The 12992-nt window shown below is 38.5% G+C and overlaps 1 protein-coding gene across 5 annotated transcripts in view; it reads left to right on the forward strand.

Moving 5' to 3' along the window:
- The window catches only part of uso1 (USO1 vesicle transport factor), a 105275-nt gene that overhangs the window by 20133 nt on the left and 72150 nt on the right, over positions 1-12992 (forward strand). For 3 of the 5 annotated variants that reach the window (XM_059965483.1, XM_059965482.1, XM_059965485.1), the window contains exons 4-8: positions 23-102; positions 3890-3904; positions 6001-6104; positions 9249-9351; positions 10266-10321. In XM_059965483.1, the coding sequence (XP_059821466.1) occupies positions 23-102; positions 3890-3904; positions 6001-6104; positions 9249-9351; positions 10266-10321 (358 nt within the window). The remainder of the gene's footprint in view (positions 1-22; positions 103-3889; positions 3905-6000; positions 6105-9248; positions 9352-10265; positions 10322-12992) is intronic. The other 2 variants (XM_059965484.1, XM_059965486.1) reach the window with 1 other exon arrangement.

The following is a 12992-nucleotide window of genomic DNA, read 5'->3' on the forward strand; positions in this document are numbered from 1 at the left end:
CCTTATTCTTTTCTTCTTATAGCTCAGACTCTGAAATAATTGGCTATGCATTAGATACGCTTTATAATCTGATCTCTAATGACGTGGAAGAAGAGGAGCCAGGTACAGTAGAGCATTTCAAAGCTTAAAATCTGTTCACATTACCATTCCCATTATGAGTTTGCCTTAAATTTATTTGCTTATGCTGCGCTTTTCAATATACTTCACCAAAAAATCTGAAGAGGTACCATTTTGAGCACATTGATTATGATGTCTGCTGTATGAAACAAGATTGTTAAAGTTGATCATTGAATGCCTACCTTTAGTCAGTGTAACATGACTGAAATCTTATGCAGCAATGGTGATGAGATTGAGCCAAAATACTGAGGTTATTTTTTCCCTGGTGGATCAATTTTCTTTCCCCCCCCACAGGTGATGTCCGGTCCAGTATTTTTCATTTTCAATACAACTTGATACATTAGAAAGATTTTGATAAGAACAGAACATTCGACCCAACAAAGCTTGCCAAATTCCTATTTACTTAGTGTGTTGAAGTAAGTATCGAGTTTAGATTTGAAAGTCACTAAGATACTACTCTCAACTACACAACTAGGTAGTTTTTTCCATCTATCCACAACTCGCTGTTTGCAGAAATGCTTCCAAATGTTAGTCTGAAATCTTCCTTTAACTGGTCTCCACCTATGGCCCCAAGTCCTTGTTGATGGATTAATTTTCAAGTAGAGGCCAGCATCCGCCTTACTTATACCCTAATTGATTTTGAACACTTCTATCATATCTCCTCTCATTCTACGTCAACTTAGCCTAAAAAGATTTAATTCTTTCAATCTTTTTTTCGTAGTTCATGCCCTGCAAACCTGGAATGAGTCTTGTTGCCCTTCTTTAAACTCTCTCTAGTGCCTCACATCCCTCACAAAATATGGACAGCAAAATTGTACACAGTACTCAGGCGTGGCCTCACAAATACATTATACAACTAAAGGAGAACGTCTCTAGACTTGAACTCCACTGAGTGCGTTATATAGCCCAATATTCTATTAGACTTTCTATTTGACTTTCTATTTGTTTCTGTGCATTGTCTAAATAATGATAGTAATTAGTCTACCAGGACCCTCAAATCCTTCTCATACAGTGCACTTTCTAACCCAAGACCCCTCATCGTATATTTATAACTAACACTTCTGCTTCCTATATGTAATATTTTACATTTACTTTATCTGCCATATATCTATCCAGATCTGGATTTTGTTTAGATCTAACTATTGATTCGGCTGCCTGAATGTTATCAGTGCGTCCCCCTAATTTTATGTCACCTGTAAACTTTACTAGTTTATTTGTTATGTACTTATCCAAATCATCAATGTAAATTAAAAACTGTAACAGTCTCAAAACTGATCCCTGCAGAACCCCACTTCTAACATCTTCCAGGTGTGAAAATCAACCTCTCACGATAACTCGTTTTCTGTTTGTGAGCCAATTCTGCACCCATTTGTACACTTTACCCTGAATCCCTTCCTCCTAACATTTGATTATTAACCTCTCGTAGGGTACTTTGTCAGAAGACTTCTGAAAGTCCACAAATGAATTATATCAACTGCTCTATTGTTATCATAAATTTTACTTGCTTCCCAGCATAATATTAAAGCATGATTTCCCCTTTCTGAACCCATGCTGGCTTTCTGTTAACATGCCTGTTCTTAGCAGCTGCTTTTTCATCTCATTCTATATTAATGTTTCCATTATCTTACCTAATATACACGTTAAGCTTACTGGTCTATAGTTACCAGGGTCAGTTACCATCCTCCTTGTATACTGGGACAATGTTAGCTCAATTCCAGTCCTTGGGGATTTCAGCAATCTTTACTAATGTTTTTGAAAAATACCTGTTAGAGGTTTGTATATATAATCACAGACCGCTTTAAGTACCCTTGGATATGTATTGTCTGCCCATGGAGATTTATTAACTTCCAGCCTTTTCAGTCGAAACAGGACCTCACTTTCTAAGTTCTCTAAGTAACCCAAAACAACCTTGTTTTCTCTACACTTGCATATTGCTAACATCTTTGATGATGAATACTTTAGAAAAATATGAATTAAGACTATTTGCTATTTCCTTCTCTGCATAATTTATTACCCTGTGGTGACCCACTTTCCAGCGCACTTGAACCGGCTCACAAAATGGCGCGGTCCGGCAGAGAGGCCGGCCCCAAAGAGGGCGCCAGGCCTTCTTCACCAGCAAGGGGAAAAGCCCGCGCGCAGGAAGGGACTGTGAATATGTGCCCCCTACAGCATTTCCACCCGGGGAGGGTGGAAACGGGAAGGCTTAAAAGCAAGGCCGCGAAGTTTGAATAAATCTTTTACACAACTGCAACCCACTTGACTATAGCTCTCATTTTCATATGCCCTATGATTAACATGACTACATTTTTCGGAATTCTTTATCTAGCTGTTTTCTTCAATAATCTTTATGACTATCTTTATTCATCCACTCGGTTGATCTATTGATTCTGGTGCTTTTCCCGACCTTGGGTATGAACATTTCCTGCACTGTGTGTATTAACTCTTTAAAGACTCTATTGGTCCTCAATTGACTCAACATCAAGCAGCTCCTTCCGGTTTATCTTCTGAAGTCTTTGCTGCATCTGCACAAACTTCGTCTTTCTGAAATTCAATTTAATGGCTTTGGTTTTTACTGATATACTCTCCCAAACAATTTCTCCCAAAACTACATGCGACTAAAGGAAAAAAAGTGTCTAAAGCTTTGCTATGTAATGTAAGACATTGGAGAAGTTATAGTATTTGAATAAATGTGTACTTGGTGAAAGATACACAGCAATGTTGCTCACGAGCTGGAATTTTGATGCTTAAATATGTGACAGTATATTGACAGAAGATTAGTATAAACAAAATCACTTCGAATTAAAAGGCTTCTTATTGAAGGCATTTGAAGTCAGAACTGTACTTACCATGATGGGATTCAACCTGCTTCATGCAGTCATATCAACACACACAAAACGCTGGAGGAACTTGGCAGGCCAGGCAGGATTTATGGGAAAGAGTATAGTTGATGTTTTGGGCTACATCCTTAGGACGTGTAGCTTGTGACCTTTCTCTATCTTTAAGCAATCTCATTTATCACTTTGTCCAGTTTTTCATTAAACCTTTTATCTATCTTGGTTCCAAGGTTCCAAGTGGTTACTGTCATTGTAATGATCCACATTGTTGATGGCTTCGGACATTGCAGTGGGTTAATCATAGCCTGTGTTTCCTCAACTTGTGTTGATAGCCCTTCTAGCAGTTGTATATTTCTACATATTCTCAGTTATGTATGATGGCAGTCCAAGATTAAAGAAGATGCAGTGAGATAGACAAGTAATAGCTTCTCATTTTCCATCCAGTTTTAATTCCATTTTATTAAACATATTAAATAGTAGCACAGCTGGTAAATGTACATCTTTCAGTTCCAGCAAGCTACATTCAATTGTGACCTTCCCCTATGCTATCTATGTGGAGTTGGCACATTCTCTGTTGGAGTTGGTAGGTTCATTGGTCACTCTGAATTGCTCTTTTGTGTGTGGTTTGTAAAATTTAATGGGAGCTGATGGAAATAGGTCACAAGGAATACAAAATTAGTGGGAAAATTGGATTACACTGTGAACTAGAATAGATGCAGTGAACCAAGTGGCTTCCTAGATTATGAGGAAATCTTAAAACATCAGACTAAAAGTTGTAAACAATGATTTTTCTCCAAGCTATCATTGCTTTTTTCATTGCATGTTTTAATATGTTGTGAGTGCAAAGCTTTAGCATGTCAGTTGCATAAAGTGCTTTGCATTTACGGTGAATTGTTCTGTCTCAGTTAATGTCTTTTTCTCTTTCATGTAAAATTCAGCAGAAGGATCTGAAGGTAAAATTTTAATTACTATTGCATGGCTCAGCTTCAAGTAAGTTTACAAATGGAAAATAGTTCATATTTCAACAGTCTTGGATGTTTAACAACTAGATTAACTGCAGATTTTTTTAAAAGTTGAGAATGAAGAGGCAGTTAATTACTTTGATAGAAATTCAGCTTTAAACTAACATTGGTACATGCATGTCTTTATAAAAATGCATGATTATTTTTTCTAGTTTGAAAGGCTTGATCAAGCAGCAAATTAGTCAGTTTCAGGGACATCTGTTGGTTTCGGGAATATTTTTAAACAAAAATATTTTGTTTCAGTGTGATAAATCATACAGAGGTGCTTCAGAAGAACATTTTCAAAGATGTTGAACTGCGTGAAGTGTGTCTTAGGGAAAGTGAGAGACAAATTCAATGGTTAGGACTTAGGCAACAATTGCTAGTGGTAGAGATCATATTTGGAAAATTACATAATTATAAGAGCAAAAGGCAAATGCTTCAATAGTAGTGTAGCAGCTATTCATTTGTGACCTAATTTATCTCAAGTATTAAAATAGTGGAACACTTATGATAGAGAAAGCCATTTGCTTATGTCTATGGCAGTTGGAAGAAAAAAGATCCTACTTTTCATATACATTACAGGTAGGGCTTCCCTCAGCCATCTCTGTTCAAAAAGAGCAATCCTTGGTTATCCAGTCTTCCTTCTACTTAAAATCTTCCAATTCTGCAGTGTTGTACTTAAAGCTGCAGGCCCTTTTGTCCATTGAGTATGCAAATAAATTGCAAGTATCGATTTTTGTATCTATATTTATCAATGCGCGCGCGCACACACACACACACACACACACACACACACACACACACGCGCGCGCGCGCACACACACACACACACACACACACACACACACACACACACACACACCACCCCCCTTTCCCCACCCCCCCACATCCATTGTAGGCTACTGCTTCACTTCGGTGCTCAGCGACGTCTCTACTGAACTGAGGCCTCTGGCCTGCAACTAATGGTCTCCTGGACCAGCTGCAGTGATGACGGGCTTCGTGGCCGTGTACTCACTTTCATGAACATCAGTTCTGAATGTTATTTGCTTACTTTTGTTGAATGTTATTTGTTTTTTCTGCATGTTGGGTGTTGGGTGGTCTTTTTTAATGTGTTCCACTGGGTTTCTTTGTTTTGTGACTGCCTTGAGACGAATCTCAAGGTTGTATATGGTATACATACTTTGGTAATAAATGTACTTTAAACTACATTCCATCAACTCTAACCCCAACTCACAGTAATATCATTTATCTGTATGCGAGAAGCAATTTACAGTGACCTGACTTGCACACTTAAGAACTTTTGGCTAGTGGAAGAAGACTATACCGCCCAGGAAGAATGTGCAAACTCCACACATCGAACATAGAGCTGTGAGGCCGTAGCTCTATAAACTGTTGAATAAGATTCTGGCCCAGCTTCCCTACTCCTATGCTCCGTATCTTGCCTAATGCCCCCTGCATTTAATTCCAGATCTTATGTATATTGTAATAAGCAAGGGATTAAGTCTCTGAAATTGCATTGATAATAGCCTTCCAGTCACAAAAGCATCAAGCAACCAGTACATTTTACTTTGAGTAACTTGAGCCAATTTTAGATCCATTTTCAGTGTCCATCAGATCTTATTATATAAAGAAAAAATTCTCTCCTTCTTGCATTACTATGTTTATATTAAGTTGAATAGCCCTCTATTGCAGTGGGAAATGCTTTAAAAAAAAAACCTGTCTATACCATTATCTTTTTGTTGTGTTTCGTGACCAGAATCAGTCAAAATTGATGTTTATAACTAGCTGCCTTACTTGAAAGACTAATGGGATCATAGCCAGCAGGTTGGGATAGCACAACTTTGGGATGCCTACTTTAATAAAAGGCAGTGGCATCATCCACTGAAACTTGAGGAGGTTTCTCCATTTGTTGATTTTACAGAGCTTATATCAGGAATTGAAAAGTGTATTTTTCTAAACAGTTTTTACTGAAGTTTTCAAAACCATATTTCAAGAAATTGGACATCTAACTATGAAAACCAATGACTTTGTTTTTGTTGTTGCAGAGGAAAATGTTCAAAAGTCTAGTTCTGATGATCTTGCAGTGCACTTCACAGAAATTTTCATCAAGCATCAGGAAAATGTAACTTTGCTGTTATCATTATTAGAGGTGAGTTTTTGGTTTCATTTATGTGGAGTTAAAAAAAACTAAGTCTGAAAATTGCATAATTTTTTAATATTGTACAGTTGAAAAAAAACAAGGAGATCAAAGTTTTCCCTGTTAATTGGACACTTTGCTGGCATGGAATGTAACTTGCTGCTATGAATGTAATGGCCACAGTAGCTAATGGAAATAAACTTCGTATGTTTCGTGGTGTGGTGATGAAGGGAGTAAGAAGAATGGTGGAAAGCTCAATTGAAAGTATACAATTATTGTTCTAAGCTTAAAATCAGAAATTTAAAAATCTGCATGATCCATTTAGTGTGGAGGCATGAGCTGTGGGGATGAGAACACATGGACATGGAAGATGTGGCTGAAAGTTGCCTTGCCTTGAAAGTGGCTGAAAGGAACCATGGCCAAGGGAAAATGATGACTTAAATGGCAGGGTGGTTCATAAGATTGGTGTATTCACGATGTTTTGGCAGTCCAAAATTGCCTTGGTGATAGGAGGTTGAAGATTGTGATGGAGGGTTGTTTTTCTGATGGGGAAGTCTGTAACCTGTATTGTACAGCAGGGATCAGTGCTGGGAGCTTGGTTGGTTGCCATGTAATTAAATGACTTGGATGAAAACATGTATGGGCTGATAAGCGAGTTTACTGATGACATGAAGATTGCTGGAGATGTACATTAGATTGTGTGGGATCGTTGCCTTTGGACACGGAAGGGCATAGGCCATAGTTTGGCACAGTGTTTGGCTGATAGAATTTAGCTCCAGTGTAAACTAATACATTTAGGGTTGTTTAATAATGGCTGTACATGCAGATGAAATGGCAGGACCCTAAAAGATTGTGATGTATGAGATACCTTGGACTGAAAATGGTGACAAGGGTGGAAAAGGTAATAAAGAAGACACTTAGTTTGCTTGCCTTCATAGGTGGGTATTGAGTAGAGGTAGTGAGATACAAGATGATGCTTGGAAAAAAGCACTTCAGTTATGAGAGTGATTGAGTAGGCTGGGATTGTTCTCTAGGCCATGCTCTCTTCTTGCTGCTATCAGCCAAAAGGAGGTACAGGAGCCTTAGATATCACACCATCAAGTTCAAGGACATTTTACAATTCAACTATTGGGCTCTTGAACCAGTGTGGACAACTTCACTCACCTCAACACTGAATTGATTCCATAACCTATGGGCTTACTTTTGAGGACTCCACAACTCGTGCTGTATTATTATTTATTTTTTCTTTTGTATTTGCACAGTTTGTCTTTTGTGCATTGATTGTTTATCTGTCTTTGTAGTTTTTCATTGATTCTATTGTGTTTCTTTGTATCTACTGTGAAGTCTCACAAAAATGAATCTCAGGGTGACATATTTATTTTGATTAATTTATTTTAAACTTTGATCTTACAGGAGCACAGGTGGCTAAGGTATGACTTTGTAGAGAGTTATAAAATGGAGGGGCTTAGATATGGTCAATGGTCACATTCTTTTTAAAGGGCAGGAGAGGCTAGAAAAAGAAGACCTACAAAAGTTTCAGAGAGGAGTCCTGATGAGGAATTTTTTCACACAGATGACGGTCATTTCAAAAAACTGCCAAAGCAGGTGGTAGAGATGGGTGCATTAATGACATTTTAAAAGCACTTAGACAGGTATATGGACAGGAAAGGAATAGAGGAATAAGGGCCAATTGCATGAAATAGGAATAGTATAGTTGGGCTTCTTAGTTTGGACAAGTTGGGTGAAAGGTCCTTTTTCCTGTGCCATGTGGCCATGACTAACAAATCAGAGGTACACCTATAGAAAGTGTTGACACATGTACAGGTCTGATACAAATTAAATGGAATCATGCAGGAACTAAGATGGAATATGTGTAGTCAAGATAACTGCTTGCAGTGGATATTGTTGACTAACCTATACTCTAAGATGGAGATAGGCCAAGAAATTGAAGGGAAGAATCTGATATGGACAATGTTAAAATGAGCACAGGTTGGAAATTAATAGCAAAAGTAATAACATTTTGAGTTCTTTGTGAATTGAGTAAGAGATGCTAATATTTGTGTCCATGTATTGAAAACAGAGTTGAGTTAGGAGTGCTGCATTAGGACTGAGCAAGGACTATTTCTTGTAGCCTACAAAGATATACATAGGTTGGATTAATATGTGTTCTTAAACCTTTGATACAGAGAGTGAGTGACTTTGAAAAAGTTTCTAATGTAAGAACAAATTCAGCAGGGTGTGGCTATGTCTCCGTTCAAGGAAGAAGATTCTTTTCAATCTCCATCCTACACTGGGTTTGTCTGAGGACTCTTCATTTTCTTGGAGCTCCAACCGAGATTCACTCTTCCATCTCCAACAACCACTTCTCTTCTTGCAGAGAAAATTACAGGAGATTCATCTTCTCTTTTACCTGTTTCCACTTTCCTGAAACCCAAGTGGTCTGTCCAAATGAAGTAGTAATTCACTTGCACTTCCACTCTACTACATTCAGTGCTTATGATGTGGTTTCTTCTGTATTGGTGAAATCAGATGCTGATTGGGTGACCTCCTCTGTTTAGTGTTTGGGGCTGATGTTAAGCTTGTAGTGAAAATTGAAAATAACACTGTAGATGATGAAAATCTAATATGAAAACAATATGCATGTGTTACACTGGTCAGGCTGCATCTGTGTAGGAAGAAGTTTTTCAGATGAATTATTGTATGTTTCTGATTGTAACAGCTGATTAAAGATGTACAATAAAGACTATCAGTTTCACATATCCATAGAAAATAATGAGTATTTGCTTGAACAAAATTAAACCTTGGCTTACTGTCCATTTGTAAAATATACAGGAAAATGAAGTTGGTTGTACTGTGAACTCAAGGTGCATTCTCCTCCTCAATTCATTAGCTGTCATTAGGGCTTGACTCTTCTGGTTCTCAAAGATTCATTGTCCTTTTCCTTTACTTTCTTTGCCACTTCCCTTCCACCTGTCCCTGCAGCTCCTCTTGAACATCTACCAGATGTGATTGTTGTCTTTGGCATTTTGTTATTATGCCACTAAAGCAACTTGTGTCTGCTCAACGCTTAATTTGGCTTCTTAACACTGTGTGCTTTGCCATTGATCACATGACATTTGTACATTCTGTCCTGTAAAAACTATCCTTTCATTTCAGGAGTTTGATTTTCACGTGCGTTGGCCAGCTGTGAAACTCCTAACTGCTCTTTTAAAAAATCTCGGATCACAAGTTCAGCAAATCATTCTTGTCAGTCCAATGGGTAAGAAAGTGATTTATTCTGATAGTGCGTAAGATTAACAATAAATGACGTTCACTAGAAGTGTTCAGCAGGCCAGGTAGCATTTTTGAAGAGAGAAGTACCTTGCTTCAGGTTAATGACCCTTCATCAGAACTGGATATTGTGAAATCATTGACCTAAAACATTGAAGTTAACTTTTAAAAGCTGCAATATTCCACACCTAATCTCTGCTGCACACGTAGAAGGCCGAAATCCCAGTTACTCTCTCTTAACATGTTTAGCTTGAGCACAAGCATGTTTTGAAAAGATTCTTTTAATCACAGTAGGGCTTGACTCTTTTGGTTCTCAAAGATTCAGAAATATTGAAGAAAAAGTGCAGAATTTATTTTTGTCATTTAGAACATGACATGTCTCTGAAAAAGGTAGATAACAAAGTGCTTAGAAAATATTAATTGGATTAGACAAAGGACTGTCCTTTTATGAAAAGGAAATGGATTCTGATAACTGATTGGAAAGTTTGAAGATTTAATTAGAAAATATATAAAGGAGAATTTGGATTTCATACATTAGGATTTTTGAAGGCCTTTGAAATCTCAAAAAAATTAATGAACAAAATTAAAACACATAGGATTGAGTCACCATAGTGGCATGGATAGAAAACTGGGAATAAGTGGATTATTTTCATAGTGATTGGCAGGGTTCAGTGCTTACGGTCCAACTATTCATAATATGCATCAGTGGTTTGGAGGAGGAAACTGTTGTGTTATTTCTAAGATTACTAACAACATAGATCTGGCAGGGATTGATGGTGATCCAGAAGCATTGGAATGATAAAATTAAAAGCAAAAGTTATTGCATTACAATAAAGATGTTTCCTGCAGCTTAGAAATCTTGATCATACAAGAAATGTTTACATTTAACTTTTAATTGTTCAGGAGTATCCAGGATGATGGATTTGCTTGCAGATTCCAGGGAAGTGATTCGCAATGATGTAAGTGCATGCTCTTATTGAACTAATAATGAATTAACAAAACATGCGATCCATTGGCGAATGGTTTGGGATAACTTTTCCATTTCTAGAAGACTTGTATTAAGTATAATCATTTGAGGTAATGGGGATGTATGAGAAAACAGATGGTAAGCAAACTTGAGCTATTGTACATTTCTGCTCACTCGTTCCTGTTGGGTCTTGATTAGTTAGTTGCAAAAGGTTGGGGTTGAAGAATAGGGAGGTTTGTTACAGTAGTGCAGGGTGCTGGTGAGTCCACACCTGAAATACCACAAATAGATTTGGTCATTTGAAGTAAACCAGAGGAGGTTCAGCAGATTAAATCCAGGGGTGACAGGGATGTCCAATTATAAGAGACACAAGTTTCTGTCATGAATATCATGAGTTTCTATTCCTTGAAATTTTGAAAAATGAAAGGCAAATGTAGAAGATTTTAAGGGAGCATTTCCTTCAGTGGGAGAGTCTTGAAGAAGGGAACAGAGTTTTACATGTCCAGATTCTTATTTTGTTACTGAGGTTTGTGGATTTCACTAGCCCTGAGGGTGGTGGAGACAGGATCATTAGTTAAGATACAGATGTGTGAATATATGAAAGATTGAGGAATTAAGTGTTAAAGGGAATTGGCATAGAAGACAAGTGGTTCTTAACATAGATCAGCTATTATCGTATAGAATAGTAAGGCAGATTTGAGGGCCCAGATGGCCTACTCCCATTTTCTTATGTTCTAGTTTATCTTTGTATTAGGGAACAGGATATGTCAAACAATCAGAATTAGGTTCATTATCACTGATACAGTACAGTACAGGCTCTTTGGCCCACAATGTTGAACAGACCTTTTAATCTACTCCAAGATAAATTTAACAATCTTCCACACAGCCATCCATTTTTCTTTCAACCACGTACTTGTCTAAGAATCTCTTAAATATCCCAAATGTATCTGCCTCTGTCACCATCCTTGGCAGTGTGTTTCGGGCTCTTGCCACAGTGCAAAAAAAAATGCCTCTGCCATTCCACCACCCCCCCACCCACCACCATGCTTTCCACAAACATGAACATTTGCTCTTTGTATTAGTCTTTGGCACCTTGGGGAAAAAGGTGTCGGCGGTCCACTCTATACCTTTATCATCTTACACGTGTATTAAGTCATGTCTCATCCTCTTTTGTTCAAAGAGAAAAGTCATAGTTCACTGAGCTTTTCCTAATAAGACATGATCTCTAATCCAGGCAACATTTTAATAAATCTCCTCTGCACCTTCTCTAAAGTTTTCACATCCTTCCTATAATGAGGCAACCAGAACTGAACACATTACTTCAAATGTGTTCAGTTCTGGTTGTCAATATGCTCAAAAAGCTTGAGCATTTAGACAATAAGAAAGAAGATGTGCTGGAGCTTTTGGAAAGCATCAAGTTGTAGAATTCTCTGGGTCCGGACGAGATGTACCCCAGGCCACTGTGACAGGTGAGGGAGGAGATTGCTGAGCTTCTGGCAATGATCTTTGCATCATCAATGAGGACAGGAGAGGTTTCAGAGGATTGGAGGGTTGCAGATGTTGTTCCCTTATTCAAGAATGGGAGTAGAGATAGCCCAGGAAATTATAGACCAGTGAGTCTTACCTTAGTGGTTGGTAAGTTGATGGAAAAGGACCCGAGAGGCAGGATTTATAAACATTTGGAGAGGCATAATATGATTAGGAATAGTCAGCATGGCTTTGTCAAAGACAGGTCATGCCTTACGAGCCCGATTGAATTTTTTGATGATGTGACTAAACACATTGCTGAAGGTAGAGCAGCAGATGTAGTGTGCATGGATTTCAGCAAGGCATTTAATAAGGTACCCCATGCAAGGCTTATTGAGAAAGTAAGGAGGCATGGGATCCAAGGGGACCTTGCTTTGTGGATCCAGAATTGGCTTGCCCACAGAAGGCAGAGAATGGTTGCAGACAGGTCATATTCTGCATGGAGGTCGATGACCAGTGGTGTGCCTCAGGGATCTGTTCTGGGACCCTTTTGCTTCATGATTTTTATAAATGACCTGGATGGGGAAGTGGAGAGATGGGTTAGTAAATTCACTGATGACACAAAGGTTGGGGGTGTCGTGGATGGTGTGGAGGGCTGTCAGAGGTTACAAAAGGACATCGATAGGATGCAAAACTGGACTGAGAAGTGGCAAATGGAGTTCAACCCAAATAAGTGTGAAGTGGTTCATTTTGGTAGGCCAAGTATGATGGCAGAATATAGTGTTAATTGTAAGACTCTTGGCAGTGTTGATGATCAGAGGGATCTTTGAGTCTGAGTCCATAGGACCCTAAAAGCTGCTGCGCAGGTTGACTGTGGTTAAGAAGGCATATGTTGCAATGGCCTTCATCAATCGTGGGATTGAGTTTAAGAGCCGAACGGCAATGTTCCAGCTATATAGGACCCTGGTCAGACCCCACATGGAGTACTGTGCTCAGTTCTGGTCACCTCACTACAGGAAGGATGTGGAAACTTATAGAAAGGGTACAGAGGAGATTTACAAAGGATGTTGCATGAATTGCAGAGTATGCCATATTAGAATAGATTAAGTGAACTCGGCCTTTGGAGTGGTGGAGGATGAGGGGTTACCATAGTAACCTGTGATATAACCCGTCCAGCCCCAGGGACTTAGCTATCC

Source organism: Hypanus sabinus, chromosome 3 (assembly GCF_030144855.1).
Source record: "Hypanus sabinus isolate sHypSab1 chromosome 3, sHypSab1.hap1, whole genome shotgun sequence".
Classification (NCBI taxonomy): domain Eukaryota; kingdom Metazoa; phylum Chordata; class Chondrichthyes; order Myliobatiformes; family Dasyatidae; genus Hypanus; species Hypanus sabinus.